Genomic DNA, 23,897 nt, shown 5'->3' with positions numbered 1-23,897 from the left:
CATGGGTCTGTGGAGAAGACGGTTGCCTTTGCTTTTCGGACTTTGTCTTCTGCTGAGAGACATTATGCTGTTATTGAGCGTGAAACTCTGGCTGCGGCATGGGGTGTGGAGTATTTTCGCACATATATATGGGGTAGTACCATCACATTGCGTTCTGATCATAAACCATTGCTAAAGATTTTGTCACCAGGTGGGACTGGTAAAGGGTCAGCGAGACTGGCTAGGTTGGCTTCCCATTTGCAAGAATTTAATTACAAGATTGAGTACATTCCTGGTTGGAAGAATGTGCAAGCGGACTGTCTTTCTCGTCTGGCTCTTGAGTGGCAGACAGTAGACGGAGACAATGTATTAGAGCATGAACAAGAGGGAGCTGTTGCGTCGGTGAGTGAGGTTGTGCATTGGTGTAAAGGAGCAGTGAAAGAAACCGACTGGGATTTGGCTATGACAGCAGATTAAGTTTTGTTGCGGGTCATTGATTTAATAAGGAAAGGTGGGAGGAGAGACAGTACTCCCCCGGCATCTGTACGGCCTTTCAATAAGGTGGTGGATGAGCTTTCTGAAGTTGATGGTCGAATGATCCTGCGGGGTGAAAAGGTTGTTCTGCCTGTGGGGGTGCGCAAACGCTTGTTTGATATTGCACATGAGGGTCATCTTGGTCAAACGATTACCAAGAGAAGGTTGAGAATGGAATTTTGGTGGCCCGGTATGGATGATGATGTGGTGAGATGGGTAGAAAGATGTTCTGAGTGCATTCAGAGTGAGAAACGGTTGAGAGTGGGAGAGCAGTCTGTTAGTGGTAACATAACTGACCCCAGCAAACCTTGGCATAGTGTTTTCCTGGACTTTATTGGACCTTTGTCTGCCATCAGCAGAGGAAGGAATTTTGCCTTGGTTATGGTGGATGTGTACTCCAAATGGCTTATCGTCAATTTTATGGGAGAGGTTACAACATCTGCTACCATAAGTGTACTGAGAGAAATTTTCGCTGAGGAAGGATTTCCATCGGTGTTGATTACCGATAATGGTACACAATTAACGTCTGTGGAGATGAAAGGGTTTTTAGACTTGTGTGGTATAAGGCACGCCCGTACAGTGTTATACAATCCTTGTGCTAATGGTATTGTGGAACGAGCTAATCGCATGATTAAGGGTGGTCTCCAATTGGCTGTGGTCAATGATTTGGATGCTGGTTCGGTGATCTCAGAATTGGTGTGGGGATATCTAACCACAGAAAACACAACGTCGGGCAGAGTACTGTTTGTTGACATGAGAGGTAGGAAACCTGTCAGCAAACTCAGACCTGCATGGATGGAGAGATTGTTGGGAGGTGGCCGTGCATTCAATGGTGACCCAGCCAATGAAACAGGGGATGACAATGAGAGAATTAAACCAGGTGATTGGGTAAAAATCAAATCGGGTAGAGTAAGACAGGGGTTTAGCAAATTCCTGGGTACGTTTAGAGTTCATCAAGTTCACAGGTGGCATGTCTTGCTTGAAAATGGTCAACGTTGGAATTTCAGGCGTGTTGCAAAATTTTCTTCTGCATTGGATGTTGGGTGTGCAAGGAGGGGTAATGATTATAGTGTTTATATGTTGATGAAAGATGAAGAGGTGAATGGTCCTAGTGGTGGCGAGTGGAAACAGTTTGGTGGTGGAAGTGGTGATGCCACGGTTGGCAGAAGTGAGGTGATTATTGATGCTCCTAATACCTGTTCAGATTCCATGGGAGCTTCTTCTTGTGTTCCAAGTATTGTGTCACCTAGAACTGTTGGGTTTCCTAGGACTACCGCCAGTGTTCTTGAATGACTATGTAACATAAAGCTAATTGCTAGGGTAATGACTCCGTGTATAGATTTTCTTTTGTTTTTACCTTGTTATCTCTTATTTTGTTATTGTTCTTTCCTGTTATTTATTTGTGTTTCTTTTTGTGATTGTCAACGGTGGGGGGTGTGTTATGACGTGGCTCGCGGCTAGATGTGTGATTGATGCCGCGCGCCTAGAATGTTAGCGATGGTTCTTCCTCCTGGCAGTTGCTTGCTAACAGGGGAAGAAGACACCGGGTTAGAGGAGAGCTTGGCAAATAAAGCTTACCTGCCATATCACAACGCTGCCTCTCGCCTTCATTACAGGAACCCACAAAGTCTGGGTACCTCTAGAACCTCTAGGATGTTGGGAAAAAAGGATGACAATTTGGCGTGGCTAACTTATGTGGACAAAAAGTTATGAGGGCTTAAGCGCGATCTGCCACAAACAGCTTAAAAAAGGCTTTGCATCTCAGGGGGAAAAGGCCTGGCAACGAAGGAGTTAAACAAAATCGTAAGTATTCATTTGTCACATGACATTTCTGCCTTTTCTTCCTTTATTAGTCCGGGGTCGTTTTGGCAGCTCTGAAACCCATTTAAAAGTGTTTTTTTAACTTACATTTGCTGTTTGAAGTGTGTACAGATAATGGCTAAAAAATACCGGCTTTAGGTGACGCTGCTTATTTTTATCCCGTGCGGGATATTAAAATACCGGTGGAAAGTAGAAAATTTAGAAAACCGGTCAGGTACCAACACTGCTCGTTGCAAGCTCGTGCGACACTCATTGCACTCTCGCCAGGCTCTATTCTTAACGATGCCCTCGCGTTTGTCTATGGGCTTTCAAGACCCCTTCTTCTATTTCCATGTAGTGTCTATTCACTGACACGCTAGTCCCCGCCTCCTTACTAATATTGACACTTCCCGGCTACCTTACCCCCGAGTCTTTGTCCCCCTCCCAGTCTTTTAATAAAGTTTTCGGTAGTTGAAGCTTTCTTTTTTGGCAAGATGGCGCAGTACGATCTCACCACGAAGATCGCGCACTTCCTGGACCGGCACCTTGTTTTCCCGCTGCTGGAGTTTCTCTCCGTTAAAGAGGTCAGGAAAGGGAGGGAACGGGATATCTAAGTGCAGGGCAGGCCACATGGCCGTTGTGCACGTGCTAGGAGGCCTGAAGCTCCTTTCTCGCCATCTGGCTGTGTCTGTGGTCGATGATGTTGCGTGTAACAGCAGCCTCCTCACCCATCCAGCAGAGCCTCGCCTGTCTTCCCCGTCATTCACTCTGCAGCAGACTCATACGTTAAACATACGTGCCAACAATTTAGAAGCTGCAAGCGAAAGGTTTCTAAAAAAAAAAAAAAAAAAAAAATACATGGATAATGTATTTTTCCTTTTGACTTCTGTTGCAGAAGAGGCAGATTAATGCGGGAGTCATGGCAAAATAAAGCCATTTTGGACTACGCAACCACATGTATGGTTAAATAGATGTTGCCTGAACGTTAGCCGATTAATTTGTATACCAATCACTCCTTGCCCAATATGTGTTATGTTCATTTTGTAAACTCAATTGTGTATAATATACTCAAAGGTTATCAATTCGATTGAACATTCAACTATTATAGGTTAGGTTTGTATGCAGCTCGGGGAAATCATAGGGCTTTTTTTATTTTCTCCTAATCGAGTACGTGTTTGTTTTATGTCTGTATATGTCACTTTGCGTCGTTTTTGGACTGCTTCTTTGAATCGTATGGTTTTTATTGAAAACATATTTTGGCAAGTCCTGCATTACATCATGTATTCAAGTTTAATTTTAGTATTCTGTTATTTATAGTAGATACAGGTATATTCGAATTGTCTGTCGTAAACTTTATTCCCTCCCCTCCACCTTAACGCTAGAATTAGATGGTCCAGGGAGCAAAGAACTGTCCCACAGAAAAAGGCTGTTCTCTGTGAGTTAGGTCAAATTGTTCAATTACTGCAAGTTATTATCATAGATATTAATAACCTATCATCCACGATTGATTGTTTTTAGCTACTGTATTTCCGATGTAATGATCTGATTCAACAGGTATCTGTGTCAGTCTTTAAGTAATATGCAGGGGTGTGAAATTTATTAAAATATCTACTTGTCCAGGGGACAGGTTGCTTCTCAAATCTACTTGTCCTGTAAAAAGATCTACTTGTCCCTTTGGTGCCATGTAGTGTGGTGACAAATTATGGCAGCAATTTCATTATGTAAGAGCTCTGATAATAGCCTCTCTGATTATGCCAGGGCTACTACCATAATAGGGCTTGAATACTTGCAGTTTCAATCCCTACTGTAGCAATTTCCTTATTTTGCCACCTTTCTGCAGATCTGCATACTGGGGCTGGAGGAAGCAGTAAGCAATAGTTCCAGGGCTGGAATGCCTTTGAGTCTGCAAACCTACTAACCTGCATGTTTTAAAGATATTCACCAGCTTCTCTCTAATATTTTCCCATAATAAGAAAGGTTGGACATTTACTCCTGACAATGGCAGAATTAGAACTTCTTCCAGGGTTGGGAAGAAAGTGGCCGGAGGGAAAATGAACTTGCAGATGCTCAATAGATTTTCACATGAGCAAATCTACACATGCGTATTTACCCATGCTAAAATACAGTTCACAAATATTTTATAGGGGTACGACATATACCATGGGTGCACTTTTGTCACTTTCTTTAAGAATTTGGGGCCACATGTAGGTAGGTTCAGATTTGCGACCCGCAAATCCGAATGTACGATGGTGTCCCTGACACCATCTGTGATTCGCAAGGGCTTCGCAAATGCCCACCTAGTGAATAATCATGGGGTGGGTCGCAATTTGCGACCCCCTTGCGAATAGCGGCCCTCACAGGACTGGACTGCCTGCTCTGAAAAAATGTTTACAGTGACATTCACAATGGGGAAGGGGTCCCATGGGTACCCCTTCCCTTTTGCGAAAGGGTTAGCACCCATTTGAAATGGGTGCAAACTGCGATTGGTTTGCGCCCGCATTCGCGGTCACAAAACCATCCTACATTGCACTGCGAGTCGCAATTAGGAAGGGAACACCCCTTCCTAATTGCGACTCGCAAACCCATTTTGCGATTCGGTAACCAGGTTACTGAATCGCAAAACTGGGTTTGTGCATCGCAATGTGCTTTTTGCACGTCGCAAACAGCGAAAGTCGCTGTTTGTGACATGCAAAAAGCTACCTACATGTGGGTCTTGGTCCCTAATTAGGTCTGGTGTTAACAAAGACATTTTGTTTAATAAAAACTTCTATTTCTCTCTCTTTTGGCTGGCTTTACTGTGAGTGATTGCATTCTGCTCTTCCACAAGGAGCATATTGGCACACAAAGTAGTTTTGTTCAGTGTCAGGAACTACAGTGGCAATCAGTGACGTAACGAAACTGGAGGGTGCCCCTTTGCAAAGAACATGGAGGAGCCCCCTCTCCAGACTCACTCAGGGCAGGTGCTGTGCTAAAGGGGCCCCCTGGAGGGCGGCTGCGGGGCCTTTGTTATGCCACTGGTGGCAACATGTGCTTTTAGAGTTCAAAAAATTTTGGGTTTTTTTTTGGCAGTGTTTGTTACAATGTTGAGGGCCTGGTAGCTCCCACAACAATAAAGTGTTACAAAAGCCATGTCAAAACAAGACACGCATTGATGAAACTAAAAGACTTATAAAAATATGTCAGATCAGTTGGCTTTGTCAGTGTTTGTTTATTTTCATGCTTCCCATATTCGTGTTGAAAATGGTTACACTGATTTTCCATTAGAAATATTTTTGGGAAATACTAGCATGCATCAACACATTTTACTAAATGACACTTCATTTGCATCTAATCAGAGAGCATTCTGGGAGCATTATACTTAGCCTCATAGCCTAAAGTTTTCAAACATGTGTATACACAGCTGTTTTTTGTTGTACTGGAACCAACGTCAGTAGTTAAGTGTGACCTTAAAACATTTATTTACAGCACTCACCCTAATAATCAAGGCTTTCAAATAATGACCCATAAATACAAGTTTGAACAGCATTATCTTTTGGAAACACATTACCTCAACTGCAGAGAGTTCCACTCTCTGTAAACAGGCAGCCAAAGGGTTTGTGCTGCAGAGGGTTGGGCCTACTTGTCCCAAGGACAAAGTAAACATAAAAACTTGTTGCCCTTGACCCCAAACAAGATGTCCCGGGCGTCGGGCGATAGGAATTCCACATCCCTGAATATGGTACTGGTTTTCTTAAAAGTAATTTGTTTGGGTAGTTTGTTTATTGACAGGACCATATTAATTCTAATATTAATAAACCGTAATTAAAATAAAAGTACGACGAAATATTTTTACAGTAGGACAGTCGGTCCTTTAGAAGACAGAAACTAAAATCCTACACAAAATTGGGACTAAATTTATTGTGCTCGAAAAAACATATCTTACACCAGGGCCATCTTTACTTTCCCGAGTAGGCTTTAAATCGTTTTTGACTAAATGGTGAGGAGGTAGAACCGGCAGACTGGGATGAGTCTTCTAAATCATGTTTGTCTGACGCTGATAAGTACAAGTGTTTTGGTGAGTCTATAGCTTCACCGTTTTAATGAAATTGTGACCTATTTATTTACTTGGATTTTTAAGTCTTCAGTATGGACATTGACCATGGTTAAGCACAAATTAGTTTCATCTGCAAATGTGGGCCTGTGTGGGTCCTTTATTACCTTGTCTGGCTAATGCTATGAGGCTTATTAATTCAGGAGTAGAATCAGTTGAGGAGTTATGTTAAGCGAAGCCCCCCAACAGCAATGGAACCACCATCTGACCAAGATAAAAGCCTGCTAGTAATATTGCACCTCCTAAGGGGAATCCTTATGTTCTGTTTGAGGAAATGTGTAATATTACAGTTCCAAGTTTTGTTTCAGCCATGATGAATATTACCTTTCCCCACCCCCCTTTTTTAAATTAAAAGGGATGAAAGACTTAAATCAACTGCCTTTCCTTAGGGACAGTTGTTTACAAGAGTCCTTGACTTAATTCTCTGGTGCTACAAATAATGTTTTAAGTGATCCCACTTTATGGGACTCTTCATAAATTGCCAAAACCCAACCTATAATAGGGGTGATCGCCTTCCGAAATTGGAACATGTTATAAAGTAGTACTTTGAAACCGTATCAGCGAAAGAAAAATATGTGGAAAATGGTATGGCCATGTTGTGGAATCTGTAAATATACAAAGGTCCTGGTCCTCTAATCTTCTTGCTACTAGGACCGTTTGACCCTACTGTCCGCCCACCCCCCCCTGTATGCTTTTGTTTGACAGGCCAGTAATTGTATCCACCTGCCCAGAAGCATATATTACTCTTCTGGAATGGCCGAACGGTGTGCCAGACCCACAAATATATCCCAGGCGAAATAAATTTCAGTACATGGCGCAGGACAGTAACATTCTGCTGGGGACATTGCCACACTGCAAGATCTATGGCAATTGCACACTACAAGGAGAGTAACAAGGAGAATGACCGTGGTAATAAAGTATGGGCTCACATCAAGCCATTTCAACAAATAATTCTTATTTGCACCTTGCCCCACAGGCAACACCATATGTACTTATATTAAAAAACGTCCAACCACTCCCCAGTAATCATGTTGAGACTCAGGTGGCCTTTAAGAATAAAACTGTTAGCTGGCTTTCAGTTAGGGTGGAAAATATTAATCATAGCTATAAGGAGCTGTTGGTTGGAAGGGTACAGTGGATTAGAGACTTAAACAAATAATTGTGCTGTGGATTGTATTGTAGTAAATTTTAGAAATCCACGTTTTCCAAATCTTGTTGTACAAAAAATCTATTGCTGTGGTACACAAAGTCTTGCATCTCAGTTTCTCTTAGGCTGTTTCATTTACAGCCTTTTGATACTAATTCTTGGAGGGTTATATCAAAATAATCTGTGGCCGAAGGGCAGAACGATGTAAAAACCTATGACCATTTTGAACAATTAAGATAGACTAATAGTTAAGATTGACTTACTTGACCTTGCCAGGAGGCTTGTGTACCTTCCCCTGATGTCAGCACTGGACTTTTGGGACACTTGTCAGTTTAAAGGCATGGTATCAGACCTTTGGCCAGAACAGCAGGATTGTCGCCCAGTGAATAGTTCTGTGGCTGTCATTAAAATAGTCTCTTGGAATTCGGAAGATAAGTCTAACAAATTAAACAATCTTGACTGGTTAGCTGCCATTGCAAGTTTCCGTATTGTCTTCAAGAGATGTGGGCATAAGATAAATTCTGTGTCAATGTATTTATGTTGTACATTATCTGGTCAGGTGTCCAGAGGTGAACTTGCAAAAGGGCCTATCTATTCTAGCCTCCAGTCATCTGCCAGTAAAATGTAGGTGATTTCTTAACTATAACTCTTACTTTCAACTGCTTTGTTTGGAAATTGATATCAATACTTGGTGTATATATATATATATTATAATAATAACTGTTTTAGTACAAACATTACATCTAAATTGGCAGCCTCAGTACTCAGTCTTTGGTAAACTCATTATTCCATCTAAGAATAAAGTATGTATTTTTTTGATTTGGGGATTTCAATAATCATTTGTGTAGAGATGATCCAAAGGATGTATGTGGTTTTTTTATTTTTAGACAATTTGAAGGCGAGACAAACTGTGCACAAAAAAATAAATATAAAAACAGTTTATGGGGATACTTTCAGATACTTTATTTTGTTCATTTTATCTGAGGCTTGACAATGAATTTCGGTCTGGATGTCAGGAGATATTGCCAACCTCCACAGGTAGAGGCGCTACGAGTATCATTGATCACATATTAATTTCAGTTAAGAAGTTTAATTTTACCCCTACATATTTGAGTGACCATAATATGGTTGATGTAAATCTTAATTCGGGGATCACGTGAACTGTCGACCTCCCAATAGTAAGTAAGCTGAAACCTATTGGACATAATGGGGTTTGTGTCAAATCGTCCGTGATTGAACCAGAAACTTTTCTCTCTGACCTAATTTCTCACAATAGGGATAATTTCACAGTCTACTTAACACATGATGCCAACCCTAGCAAGATCGTTAAAATATTTGAAACTTTTTGCTCCACCATTAACGCGACGAAAAATGAAAATATGATCTCACTGAGTAACAGTGCTAAGGACTGGTTTGACCACACATGCAGGAAGGCACTCTTACATTTGAAAAAGGTTTTGAAGGGGCACGCTAAAGATCATGCTGCACTTGTTCGTTGTCAATACTTATGCTAGTATGTACAAATAAGTCTGAGGCCTTGGTTAATTTGGTCACAGCTAATGGTCAAAAAGGTTCAAGGTTGTTCTAGTCTGCATGTAATTCTCCATATTTTAGAGAGTAACATTACCCAGTGTTAGCTCAGTGGTATGAAAGATCAATAGATAATCCGTTATAGCAGAATTTTCTCTGATGGCGAAGGTAATGGGGCTGTTATAGAAAAACCATCTCTATTGATTTTCAGTGAATTTTATAAAAATGTGTGGTCTAGATTAAATCAAATTAGCACTGACTAAGAGTCAAAAGGGTAAAGCAGTGGGACCCGATAGTGCACTATGTACTCTCCTAATCACAAATGTGTTGAACACCGTCAGCAAGGGTGGGCTCCCTTCCTCTTGGTCACAAAGAATGATTGCCCCAGCCTTTAGGAAAGGGCATGGATGTGTTCCTGAATGTTATTGCCCAATTTCCTTACTTGATATCTCCATTAAAATTCTGAGAAGTGTGCTGCTAGAGAGGGTAGTAAATTGAACAGAGCAGGATTGCGTTATTTCCGATCTACAGTATGGTTTTAGGAAGGGCTTGGGTTCCCTTCATCAGTGTTTGAACTTGAAATTATAGTCAGTGCTTGAAATGGATAAATTAAAGTGCAGTTACTCTGTGCCAGCGGACCTGCTTGTTTCTGAGAAGTGCTGGTACTCTTCAATGAAAAGTAATACATTTTTGTTTAGATATGCCGGTACTCTCCCTCTGAAAGTAAATAAGTGCCGATACTCAGTACCGGCCCATTTAAAGCACTGATTACAGTGCAGGGGTGTGGAATTTATTAAAATATCTACTTGTCCAGGGGACAGGTTGCTTCTCAAATCTACTTGTCCTGTAAACAGATCTACTTGTCCCTTTGGTGCCATGTAGTGTGGCGACAAATTATGGCAGCAATCTCATTATGTAAGAGCTCTGATAATAGCCTCTCTGATTATGCCAGGGCTACTACCATAATAGGGCTTGAATACTTGCAGTTTCAATCCCTACTGTAGCAATTTCCTTATTTTGCCACCTTTCTGCAGGTCTGCATACTGGGGCTGGAGGAAGCAGTAAGCAATAGTTCCAGGGCTGGAATGCCTTTGAGTCTGCAAACCTACTAACCTGCATGTTTTAAAGATTTTCACCAGCTTCTCTCTAATATTTTCCCATAATAAGAAAGGTTGGACATTTACTCCTGACAGTGGCAGAATTAGAACTTCTTCCAGGGTTGGGAAGAAAGTGGCCGGAGGGAAAATGAACTTGCAGATGCTCAATAGATTTTCACATGAGCAAATCTACACATGCGTATTTACCCATGCTAAAATACAGTTCACAAATATTTTATAGGGGTACGACATATACCATGGGTGCACTTTTGTGACTTTCTTTAAGAATTTGGGGCCACATGTAGGTAGGTAGGTTCAGATTTGCGACCCGCAAATTGCGAGTCGCAAATCCGAATGTAGGATGGTGTCCCTGACACCATCTGTGATTCGCAAGGGCTTCGCAAATGCCCACCTAGTGAATAATCATGAGGTGGGTCGCAATTTGCGACCCCCTTGCGAATAGCGGCCCTCACAGGGATGGTGACCTGCTGGAGACAGCAGACCACCATGTCTGTGACTGCTTCCTTAAAGGAAAACGAGATGCATTACAAAAATGAAACGTTTTTGTTTCATTTTTTCAGAGCAGGCAGTGGTCCGCAGGACCACTGCCTGCTCTGAAAAAATGTTTACAGTGACATTCACAATGGGGAAGGGGTCCCATGGGGACCCCTTCCCTTTTGCGAAAGTGTTAGCACCCATTTGAAATGGGTGCAAACTGCGATTGGTTTGCGCCCGCGTTCGCGGTCACAAAACAATCCTACATTGCACTGCGAGTCGCAATTAGGAAGGGAACACCCCTTCCTAATTGCGACTCGCAAACCCGTTTTGCGATTCGGTAACCAGGTTACTGAATCGCAAAACTGGGTTTGTGCATCGCAATGTGCTTTTTGCACGTCGCAAACAGCGAAAGTCGCTGTTTGTGACATGCAAAAAGCTACCTACATGTGGGTCTTGGTCCCTAATTAGGTCTGGTGTTAACAAAGACATTTTGTTTAATAAAAACTTCTATTTCTCTCTCTCTTTTGGCTGGCTTTACTGTGAGTGATTGCATTCTGCTCTTCCACAAGGAGCATATTGGCACACAAAGTAGTTTTGTTCAGTGTCAGGAACTACAGTGGCAATTAGTGACGTAACGAAACTGGAGGGTGCCCCTTTGCCAAAGAACATGGAGGAGCCCCCTCTCCAGACTCACTCAGGGCAGGTGCTGTGCTAAAGGGGCCCCCTGGAGGGCGGCTGCGGGGCCTTTGTTATGCCACTGGTGGCAACGTGTGCTTTTAGAGTTCAAAAAATTGGTTTTTTTTTTTGGCAGTGTTTGTTACAATGTTGAGGGCCTGGTAGCTCCCACAACAATAAAGTGTTACAAAAGCCATGTCAAAACAAGACACGCATTGATGAAACTAAAAGACTTATAAAAATGTCAGATCAGGTGGCTTTGTCAGTGTTTGTTTATTTTCATGCTTCCCATATTCGTGTTGAAAATGGTTACACTGATTTTCCATTAGAAATATTTTTGGGAAATACTAGCATGCATCAACACATTTTACTAAGTGACACTTCATTTGCATCTAATCAGAGAGCATTCTGGGATCATTATACTTAGCCTCATAGCCTAAAGTTTTCAAACATGTGTATACACAGCTGTTTTTTTTTTTGTACTGAACCAACGTCAGTAGTGAAGTGTGACCTTAAAACATTTATTTACAGCACTCACCCTAATAATCAAGGCTTTCAAATAATGAACCATAAATACAAGTTCGAACAGCATTATCTTTTGGAAACACATTACCTCAACTGCAGAGAGTTCCTCTCTCTGTAAACAGGCAGCCAAAGGGTTTGTGCTGCAGAGGGTTGGGCCTACTTGTCCCAAGGACAAAGTAAACATTAAAACTTGTTGCCCTTGACCCCAAGCAAGATGTCCCGGGCGTCGGGCGATAGGAATTGCACATCCCTGCAGTGGATAACTACAGGAAAGTCAGCAAGGGTTCTCATTCTGGCCTTCATGGATCTTAGCAGTGCCTTTGACTGTGTCAACCACACCAAACTGTGGCACATTGTCTTCTAGGTGCTGACCCATATATTATTCATTTGGTAAACCATCTCTATCAAAACCTCACTGCCAGGGTTCAATTTGGTCCTGGAGGGGAATGTACTAGGCTATCTCTGGTAAAGAAGGGAGTCCGACAACGGTGTGTTCTGGCCCCTTTTTAGTTACATTGTACATACCTCGGCTTGAACAAGCTCTCTTGCAATTCACCACTGATCTACGAAGGTTGGCTCTCAGTTGATACCAGCATTATTATATGCAGATGATGCTGTTCTCCTCTCCTGGCCTGCACTCCAAATGGGTTAGAGTTGTTGTTAGACACATATACTATGTTTATGGAGTCGAGGAAGTTAAAAGTTTTTACTTAACAAAGACCTACATTATGGTCTGTGAGAAGAGCATTCCTCAAATAATGACATTTTTTTTTTTTTGCTTAAAAATAACTGTACTAGCTATGTTTTCCTGTCTATGGGTGTTAGTTGATAACCAAAGTAAGTGGTTGCCCCAAAGCCGACTTAAGTCCAATCATTTAAAAAAAGATGGCAATATCAGTCTTTCGGTTTGGAGCTATGCTGACTGTCGAGTATTACAACAGGTGGAGAATACCATCCTTAGAAGCCTTTTAGTTGTCCTGTAAGCTACTCCGCATCTGTTATAAGGGATTGGGAATCTCTTATATTGTAGACATTATTAAATGCAACCAGTGCAACTTAAGTATTCCATCTGGACAAAACTTGACCCATCTTTAAATAGGTCCTTGATTGTGGATTCTGTATCCCTGGATTGTTCTCATAAATAGATTAAAAAATGTATTTGATCTACCTATGAATTATTAGGTATTACTCTGGGTACTACTGAAGCAAGTATTCTTTCTACACTTGTGAAAGTTAGTAAATTTTATCTTGAACAGCGGGTGGAAACTATATTCAGTGAGGCCATGGAACACAGTGTGTTAAGAGTCCATTGGTGGCTTGTGGACTAGTACCCTCAAACCCTGGTTTGCAGTTTTTTTCCACTGTATGTTTTATAAAGTCATCCAGTCTACATTTTAACACACTTTCGTCTGGGAGCAATACATTTTATGGTTGCACATCTGACACCTGTTCATTTGTTTAAAGGAAATATAGTATGCACATGTGATAGAAATTCTGCATAAAGCATTTTACTTTTATTTTCCGCTTGTGAATTTTATACATTTCCAAGCGCCTGACTTATAAAACATCTTACATTACAAATTAAACTTTGCAGACCTGCTCTTCTATATTTACAATCTCTGCATCCCCTCCCAATTTGTTATACAGTGTATAGTATTGAAAAGATTAGGAAATTGCTATTTGATATGCATGGCAACTGTATCTGATTTTAACTCTTTAAAAATGAAATGTTTTTGTGTTTGTTTTATGGCATCTTTCATGATACAAAATATTTTGTGAATAGGGATACACTTTGCAGACGGATTAGTTTGTGACACTAACTATATCAACACATAAACAAGAGCAAAGCTACTAGCAACAAAGTCAGTCTACCCTCCTATATGGCCTGCACATTGTACTCAAATGCTCAGTATACATGCAGCTCACGAAGCTTTCTGGCTGGCTGTACTTACCACCACGTTATGACATTGATGGGTTGGCTGAAGCCAACCAGCCAATGTACCACTCCGACCGACATGGCGGTACCAGCCGCCGGGCTAAAGATAACAATCTCTGGATCGGTGGCTGCTATTGTACCGCTGGCGGTATCATGACCGTGCCTACCACCATGGTTTCTGTGGCATTCGTAACGCCACGGAAACCATGGCGGTAGACCCTATCAGTGACGGGGAAATCCTTCCCTGTCACTGATAGGAGGTTCCCGCCACCCTCCCCTTTCATCCACGCTCCCCCTCCCTTCAAACCTCCCCCCCCCCCACACATACACACACTCATTTACACTGACATACATCCATTCACACACACACACATCCATACACTCATTCACACTGATACACAGACAACCATTCACATTTCCATTCATACATGCACACACACACGCAAACACTACACGCACACACTCATGCACACCCACACACACACAACACCCGCACCCCCTTCCCTGTCAGAAACCCGACTTACCTGAATCCAGGAGTTCTTCCGGCAGGGGATTATTTGTCATAATACGGCTGGTGGTGGTTTACTGGTGTGGCGCTGCTGGTGGTAGCAGCACCACCGTACCACCATGTGCCAGTATGGCCACAGCCAGATTTCTGCCCTTCTTGTGGCGGAAAAACAGCTGCGGTCATAGTTTGGCGAACGGATGGTAGCCGCGGCAACAGTCTTTTGGCAGCCATCGTCGGGGCGGTAGGCGGTTTCTACTGCCAAAGACTTAAGGAGGGCCTAAGTCCTTTCTGAGAGACAAATACTGTGTTACTAATGCTGTCCCAAAGGTTATTCCTGACTGATTGAATGGTCATCTTCAGTGCAATGGATGGTGACTCTGGTTTATTGGTGAAGGGTTGAGTGCTGTCTGTGATGAATGCTGATTCGCAATTTCAGTGAAGCCTGAGATTTAAGTACTGACGTCAGGGAGTGCTTACTGGAGAGTGAGTGGCTATCTGTATTGAGTCTGCTGATGTACATGCCCAGCAATGGGCTTCTCCTTTTTCTAGCACTACACTTTAGATAAATGCAACATCAACTAGTGACATTCTTCAGGCTTCTACTAGAGAAAATGGCACCCTTTAGAACCATTAGGTAGGGATGGTTCCAAACGGATCACTTGCAATTGTTAACACTCGCTTCGAGGTCCGCATAAAGAGATTTATATTACACGAAGTACTCAATAACCGAATGCCGACAATAGTGACTCCTTCAAACAGATGACAGAGAAAGTGCTTCCTGATTTTCTCAAAAACATATTCACACACAGGCCCTCATTACGAGTTTGGAAGGCAGCAGAGGCCGCCTGCCAAATTCATACCGCTACATGACCTCCGGTGCGGACAGAACACTGCCGGCCCTATTTTGAGTCTCCTTCTTGGCCTTAACATTGATGCCAGCTCGTAAATGAGCCGGCAGAAATCTGGTGGTGCGGCGGCTGCAGCAGCACCCGCGCACGCTTTCCACTGCCCGTTTTTCTGGCCAGCGGCCATGAAAAGGTTGGCTCATTGAGGAGTCGTAATCCCCAGGGCGGCGCTGCATGCAAGAGTTTAAAACTGCCAGGCTGTCGTCTGGCGGTGTTGGCAGTCAGACCGTGGCAGCTCTGCCGCAGTCATAGTGTGGCGGTCGGACCACCACCGCGAGTCTGGCGGTCTTAAGGCTGCCTGACTCGTACTGAGGGCCCAAGTCGTGACTGAGGGGCAAATGCTGTGGCTTGAGTGCTGTTCCACATGTTTTTCCTTACTTGGGGAAGAGGCAACTTCAGTGACATAAATGCTGATTGACTTACTGCTGTGAAGTTGTGTTGTCTGAGATGAGTGTTGATTATCAGTTTGAGTTCTTTCTAAGGTATATTTGCTGGATGGCAGTAAGGGCTTACTGTCAGAAGGGTAAATTTCCACGACCAGCACTGGGCTTTTTATTTGTAGTGGTTGTCATTCCTGAAATGTATTTACACACATTGCAAAGGAGAGTTTATAGAGAGAACATCTTGAAGCTTAATGCATGACAGTTCAGGGAAACCTTGATGAGTGAGCAGTGAGGTTTGGAAACTTGAAGGTCGTAATGTTGTGGCAGAGATTATGAAGCTACTACCATTCTGTAGCATATACCTGGTGATGTAAACCATAGTCTGAAATTGATAGTAGTAACCACATCCTTGCACTCTACCATCCTTGCTCCTCCACACCCCTCCCCCACCTCTACTGGTCTCTTTCAAAGAGGTAGGTTAATGCTAATCCTGCACCATTCATAGTGGGCATGCATGTCTGATTTTAACCTGGCTCTGTTCTTTGCTTTCTCCTTGCATGGGGTGCATGTTCGAATTAAGTTACCTTGCTGTAAAACAGTCGACACTCAAGACAACTTTCAGCCCCGCATGGGCATTAGTCCCTGCTATAGTCTTCAAACAGCATCTCGAACAGTTGACACATGGTTCGCAGGCCTATGCTGCTTTTTGGCATTCCCTGTTAGGCAATTTGTTATGGCCTCAATCTTCTCTTCTGGCTTTCGAAAATCTATAGTCCTTTTCGTGTGACTTTGTGCTAAAAGAAATCAACCCAGTCTCTGATCTCTAGCAAGGTCATCACCCAGGGTATGACTATTCCATTATGCAGCATAGCATTTTGTAAGTTCTTTTATCGTTCTGTCAGTGGGCTCCTAGTGATAATGTTGTGATCTGATGAGCATAGAAGAAAGGCATCATAATGGCACATATTATAACTTCCTAGAGTGATGATGTTTTGAACTCAGGACAGTTGCCCAAGAAGTAAAATGGGTATGGAATTGCAGATTAAAATCATTTGGTTTGTACTTTAATTGATTGCAGTATTCTTGCTCAAACACCATATTTTTTTAACTGCAATATTTTGTGTGTTCTTATATATAAAATACGTTACCCGAGAATCAATCTTAATAAGTTTATAATCATTTGTTTTAGTGAGAACATGCTGGTTTTAGCCTTTGGAGCCTAATTTTCAAGTTCGCTTCTGTTTTCCTCAGATAGCTTTTGCCACTTGCTGCTGATCCTGTAAGTAATGCATATCATACGTTGCAACGTAAGTGCTCCATAGTAGGCAGACAAATAACATAGTGTGACAGAAAATCTCCTGGGCTGATTTAAAATATTTGGCACTGTCTCAAAGCATATTGTGAAGGGTACTGCACCAACGGCATTTCAATGTAGTTTTTCCCCCCAAAACGAAAATCTTGGGTGATCCTCAGCTAAAGTTACATCATTTCACAATAAATAACACTAAAGTGGTGGGGTGCACCCTTAAGGAGAAGGATATATTCAGTTGTTTAGTGCTTCACAGGAACCATTGGGAGAGATGGACCTGTTGGATGAGTTACTTATTTTGAATGTTTTTAAAATCGCTTCTTCATTGTTTTGTCCTCTATCTTGCTGGTGATTTCCAGCCTTTGGCTATATGATGGCTAGGTGTTCTCTAATAATTTAGACATTTGTCTATTGGGCATATTTGTTATGTGCATCGTTTATCATTGCCCGTCTTGGTGGCTCAAGCAGGGAAACAATAAAGCTCTATCAATTTGAATTTTTCTAACTTTAACATGACTTTCAACTTGGGAACGTTGGAGCAAACTACCTGGTCTTGTACTTGTTTTAACACAATGTGACTAAAATTATTTACTTGTGTGGAGAAGAAAAAAAATTGCCATTTCCTGCCTAAATCAAAGAACTGGAGCAGAAGACATACATTAATAGGTTTTTGTCTTGTTATAGCTGCAAAATAAAATGAATGTTGAGTATCACTGCTAAAGTAAACATTTTACTGCAAAAAAAATGTCTTGCGAGGAAGAGGTGGAAGCTTGAGGTGTTTTATAGAGATCGAGATTGGTGAACCCACTTATTTGAGATGATGATTCAAGCATGTGACTAATAAATTACACAATCTCACCTTTGGGTGAATTAACTCGCTGAGCTCCCTCACAAGTTTTATAATCTGACCTGCAGGACTGTACACAGTTCTCTCCACTGGGTCCAGTTACACACATTCTGTGACTCTTGATTTAGAATTGGTTACCTGCAGGCCCATCCCCAAGCTTTGCAGTTACTTAATAACTCCTTGAATGTTCTCAGACTTTTTACCAGTGAACTGCAAATTGCACCTATAAGTATCTGGCTAGCATTCAAGGGTCATCTCATTCACGTTATAACTTACAACATACAGTAAAATTTTGCTGCTGCTAAATAATTTCATCTATTTAGTGGTTTCCCTGCCAGTTTTCCCTTTAATTTCTTTCACCTAAAATGTACCATTGTCTCCACAATTGGCACAACCCTGGCACCCAGGTAAGTCCCTTGTAACTGGTACCCCTGGTACCAAGTGCCCTGATGCCAGGGAAGGTCTCTAAGGGCTGCAGCATGTCTTATGCCACCCTAGGGACCCCTCACCCAGCACAGACACACTGCTTGCCAGCTTGTGTGTGCTGGTGGGGAGAAAAAGACTAAGTCGACATGGCACTCCCCTCAGGGTGCCATGCCAACCTCACACTGCCTATGGCATAGGTAAGTCACCCCTCTAGCAGGCCTTAAAGCCCTAAGGCAGGGTGCCCTATACCACAGGTGAGGGCATAGGTGCATGAGCACTATGCCCCTACAGTGTCTAAGCAAAACCTTAGACATTGTAAGTGCAGGGTAGCCATAAGAGTATATGGGCTGGGAGTCTGTCAAAAACGAACTCCACAGCTCCATAATGGCTACGCTGAATACTGTGAAGTTTGGTATCAAACTTCTCAGAATAATAAACCCACACTGATGCCAGTGTTGGATTTATTAAAAAATGCACACAGAGGGCATCTTAGAGATGCCACCTGTATTTTACCCAATTGTTCAGTGCAGGACTGACTGGTCTGTGCCAGCCTGCTGCTGAGAGACGAGTTTCTGACCCCATGCGGTGAGAGCCTTTGTGCTCTCTGAGGACAGAAACAAAGCCTGCTCTGGGTGGAGGTGCTTCACACCTCCCCCCTGCAGGAACTGTAACACCTAGCAGTGAGCTTCAAAGGCTCAAGCTTCGTGTTACAATGCCCCAGGGCACTCCAGCTAGTGGAGATGCCAGCCCCTTGGACACAGCCCCCACTTTTGGCGGCAAGTCCAGGAGAGCTAATGAGAAAAACAAGGAGTCGTCACTGGCCAGTCAGGACAGCCCCTAAGGTGTCCTGAGCTGAGGTGACTCTGACTTTTAGAAATCCTCCATCTTGTAGAAGGAGTATTCCCCAATAGGAATAGGGATGTGCCCCCCCCTCCCCTCAGAGAGGAGGCACAACGAGGGTGTACCCACCCTCAAGGACAGTAGCCATTGGCTACTGCCCTCCCAGACCTAAACACACCCCTAAATTCAGTATTTAGGGGCTCCCCAGAACCTAGGAAACTAGATTCCTGCAACTTACCGAAGAAGAAGACTGCTGAGCTGAAAAACCCCTGCAGAAGAAGAAAGAAGACACCAACTGCTTTGGCCCCAGTCCTACCGGCCTGTCTCCTGCCTTCTAAAGAACCCTGCTCCAGTGACGCTTTCTCCAGGACCAGCGACCTCTGAATCCTCAGAGGACTGCCCTGCTTCAAGAGGAACAAGAAACTCCCGAGGACAGCGGACCTGCTCCAAAAAGACTGCAACTTTGTTTCAGAGGAGCAGATTTAAAGACCCCTGCAATCCCCGCAAGAAGCGTGAGACTTGCAACACTGCACCCGGCGACCCCGACTCGACTGGTGGAGAAACAACACCTCAGGGAGGACACTCCGGCGACTCCGAGACTGTGAGTAACCAAAGTTGTCCCCCCAGAACCCCCACAGCGACGCCTGCAGAGGGAATCCCGAGGCTCCCCCTGACCGCGACTGCCTTACTCTAAAATCCCGACGGCTGGAAAAGACCCTGCACCCGCAGCCCCCAGCAGCTGAAGGATCGGAAGTTCAGTGCAGCAGTGACCCCCCAGGAGACCCTCTCCCTTGCCCAGGTGGTGGCTACCCCGAGGAGCCCCCCCCTTGCCTGCCTGCACCGCTGAAGAGACCCCTTGGTCTCCCATTGAATCCTATTGCGAACCCGACGCTTGTTTGCACACTGCACCCGGCCGCCCCCGCGCTGCTGAGGGTGTACTTTCTGTGTGGACTTGTGTCTTCCCCCCCCCCTCCCCCCCCCTCCCAGTGCCCTACAAAACCCCCCTGGTCTGCCCTCCGAAGACGCGGGTACTTACCTGCTGGCAGACTGGAACCGGGGCACCCCCTTCTCCATTGAAGCCTATGTGTTTTGGGCACCACTTTGAACTCTGCACCTGACCGGCCCTGAGCTGCTGGTGTGGTGACTTTGGGGTTGCTCTGAAATTGGACCCCAATTTGAACCCCGTAGGTGGTTTACTTACCTGCAAGAACTAACATTACTTTACCTCCCCCAGGAACTGTGAAAATTGCACTGTGTCCACTTTTAAAACAGCTTATTGTGTTTTATGTAAAAAGTATATATGCTACTGCGATTATTCAAAGTTCCTAAAGTACTTACCTGCAATACCTTTCAAATGAGATATTACATGTAGAATTTGAACCTGTGGTTCTTAAAATAAACTAAGAAAATATATTTTTCTATAACAAAACCTATTGGCTGGATTTGTCTCTGAGTGTGTGTTCCTCATTTATTGCCTGTGTGTATGTACAACAAATGCTTAACACTACTCCTTTGATAAGCCTACTGCTCGACCACATTACCACAAAATAGAGCATTCGTATTATCTCTTTTTGCCACTATCTTACCTCTAAGGGGAACCCTTGGACTCTGTGCATACTATTCCTTTCTCTGCTACCTTCTTGCTTGGTTCCATTTCCCATTTTGCATTTCTTTCCTTGACTCCTTGTTTTCTTTCCTCCTTTACATGTGCCTAGAGTTTGTGCTGCTGAAGTTGATTGCATACTGCAAATAATTTCACGGAGTATGTGTTTCTGAGTTCTAATTGTAAGGATCTCTGTACAGCAGAAGTGCAGGAAAGCACCTGGCAGCCCCACGCATGCCCTCTAAAAACTCTAGCTGAAAAGGTGTACACAAATGCATACTGCAGGCTCACCTCGAGCACAAAACACCCTACAAAGACAGGCTATGCACAAACCTGCACATCTTACATTGACATAATCACTTGCAGTCATACACTGTGTACAAACCTACACACAGTGCCTCTGATTGATGCAAACACCCTTGCCAAGACATTCAGGTACCCTGCCTGTAAGCGCATACACACAAGAGTCTCTCTCTCCTCTCTCTTCTCTCTTCCTTCTCCTCTCTTCTCTCTTCCTTCTCCTCTCTTCTCTCTTCCTTCTCCTCTCTTCTCTCTTCCTTCTCCTCTCTTCTCTCTTCCTTCTCCTCTCTCCCTTCTCCTCTCTCCTCTCCTCTCTTCCTTCTTCTCTCTCCTCTCTTCCTTCTTCTCTCTCCTCTCTTCCCTCTTCTCATGAAGTTCCGACATCTCTGTTCCTCCTTAACATAATTTAATGTCTAGTTACCTTCCGACAAACTACACATTTCAACTTTTTGTCTGATAGAAATCCGTGTGCCTTGGGAAGTATAGCCCCCTGCCCCTTATATGTTGAGTTTGGGTCCTAAATCCCATAAATTGCTCTGCATGCAAATTGGAATGCAGTTACCAAGCTTGTCTGGAAAAATAAACAGTCACTTCACTAGAGTTCATGCAGTATGTTCAGTAGAGTATAGTACCTAGTTGATTTAAAGCCACTAGGCAAATAAGTACTTATCTTTATAGTCTATAGCCCAAGGAATAGAAACATGACCGGTATAGACAACATTTGTAGTGGCAAATTATGTTTTTAGAATTTTCTACTTGTCTACCTCAAACATTAATTTAAGGTTGTAGCTTTACATTTGATGAATAGATCCTGATAGTGAACAGAAAGGTTAACAACAAATAGATAACCTCATTTTAAAGACTTGGGGCTACAATCCCATAGGTTTTCTACTTGTGGAGTACATTTTCTGACTTTGTGGTCATTAGTGTTTGTAATCGGAAAAGTTTACCTTTTGCTCAGTTCCTCTTCCATTTAAAGCCCCTTTAAAAGATTACCAGATTATGCTTCCTCAACTTTTGTTGGGTCTGATAATGTGCCTAACGTTTTTATTTATTTAGTATTATTTTTTTTATCATAACTTTTATTTACTGTGGCCTCAAATGTTAGGAACCTTCTTTTTTCCGTCTTTGTGTTTAAAACGTGTTATATAAAATCACAAAGTCAACCCTTGATAGATTTCAGTAGCACACTGTTACCATGTTTAGAGATTTCAGCACCTTCTGGAGCCTTATCCCCTTATGAAAAAGTTACTCATTCAACCCAATCAAGGGTTCTGCATTGCCCTATATAACTTTTTGCTGCTGTCATTGGCTTTATCTAGCAGCATAAGTTTTAAGATTCCTTTGTGAATGATCTTTGGGTAATAAATCCTAACTTTAATTTGTGTTACCTTTTTTAAGTTGTAGCCTTTTTTGCAGTTCTCTGTGACTTATTTTGGTTTTGTTAATATCCATGCTTTTGTTGAATTCCTCAGCTCAAGCATTCCTCTTTTTCACCTCAGACACGTATTCGATTTTTCTACAACATAGACAGATTATTCTGCCATTCTATATTCTTATGTTGTGTTCTTTACATTCTGTTGATTAGATAGTATATCCAATCACTTTCCCTTTTCTGTGGTGCTGTTCGTTCCGTTTGTGTCCGAGTTGGTTCAGTGATAAAGATTTCATTTTCTCTTTTGGCAATTTTTGTAAAGCACTCCGCTGCAGGGCTTTGCATAGGGCAAAAAGTGAAATATATATTTCTATGTATCTGCTGAAGTAGCTTAAGCTGTTCTTAGAAAGACCAAAGAGAACAACACTGGACAAGAAAGTGACACCCATGGGTACATATTATTTGTGGGGAAGATATCAATTCAAAGAAATTGAATCTCACAAATTTTCTTGCAATTTTCAGCAGTGGAGGTGGCTTTTCAGTGGAGGATGTCCTCAAGGTATTGGGCGTTTTTACTGATCGTGTTAGGCTGCTTTTGAATAATGTAATTGTTGCATTTGTTAACAGATTATTAAAAGAAAGATGTAGTTTCTTCTGTGATCTGTATAGTTATGACAGTTTTTCTTTTGGAGAGGGATGGCTAAGGATTTAATTATTTTGGTTATAATGAACTTAAGGTAGGCTTGTTACATGCATCAATATTAAATATTGATGAAGTTAGGAATGTTACAATTGTAAAAGTCCTACAGCACCTAATCCATGCACTGATGATTTACACCTCCGTAGAAGATGTTTTTGTTAGATAGTGTGGATAACACACTCTCCAGCCTGATCAGAAAGGATATGTTTTTATTCTGCCAGTAAGCACTGATCGAAGTTTCAACATTTTAAGACTGTTTGGATGGAAGAGTCCTCTGCATGGTAAGAGATGTGTACCCAACTGTATTGTGGTCTGGATTCCTAATAGTTAATTTTATTTCTTCATAGGATTATGCATGTGCGCCATGACCTATGCCTTTCTCAGAGAGTAGCCATGTTGGATGCGGAGGGGAGTCCAAAGCGCTACCTTCAGAGTGGTGGAAGGCTAGTACCTTCACCAGGAGCTAAGCAGCGCAAGCGTGGTGGTGCAGCATACCATATCGCAGTCGTCTTTAAACATTTTAATCCCACTCCCCCCAGTGGGGTAAAAAAAAAAAAGAATCTGGGGCCACCTACGAATTGTTCACAATTATTCTATTAAATTGCCAATGTTTAAATATATCTAGATTTACTTAAACATTGCAGTTAATTTATGTAACTGTTTCGAAAATGCAGTCAAATAAATGATTGCCAAACACACTATTCAGCTCAAGCAGGTCTTGCATGTAAATAGAAGTGGGGGTGGGGCGGGGGTTTTGAAGAATATTTGGAGTCCCTTCCCTTTTGACACACACTCCTTGGTAGGATATAAGTGACAAAGGAAGTTAGTGATGGCCCATTACAGAGTGGCTTACTGCTGCTCATTTTTTTAATTTATTTTTTTAGCTTAAA

At 42.6% G+C, this 23,897-nt stretch overlaps 1 protein-coding gene across 1 annotated transcript in view; it reads left to right on the top strand.

Annotated features, from left to right (window-relative positions):
- Window positions 1-2,740: 2,740 nt before the first annotated feature.
- EIF3E (eukaryotic translation initiation factor 3 subunit E) overlaps window positions 2,741-23,897 on the top strand; it is a 314,034-nt gene continuing 292,877 nt past the window's right edge. Inside the window, exon 1 of the mRNA XM_069220621.1 lies at window positions 2,741-2,897. Within this exon, the coding sequence (XP_069076722.1) occupies window positions 2,808-2,897 (90 nt within the window). The 5' untranslated portion in view covers window positions 2,741-2,807. The remainder of the gene's footprint in view (window positions 2,898-23,897) is intronic.

This window comes from Pleurodeles waltl, chromosome 2_2, assembly GCF_031143425.1.
Source record: "Pleurodeles waltl isolate 20211129_DDA chromosome 2_2, aPleWal1.hap1.20221129, whole genome shotgun sequence".
Taxonomy (NCBI): domain Eukaryota; kingdom Metazoa; phylum Chordata; class Amphibia; order Caudata; family Salamandridae; genus Pleurodeles; species Pleurodeles waltl.
The sequence above is the reverse complement of the archived record's forward strand: the minus strand, read 5'-3'. Positions and strand labels throughout refer to the sequence as shown.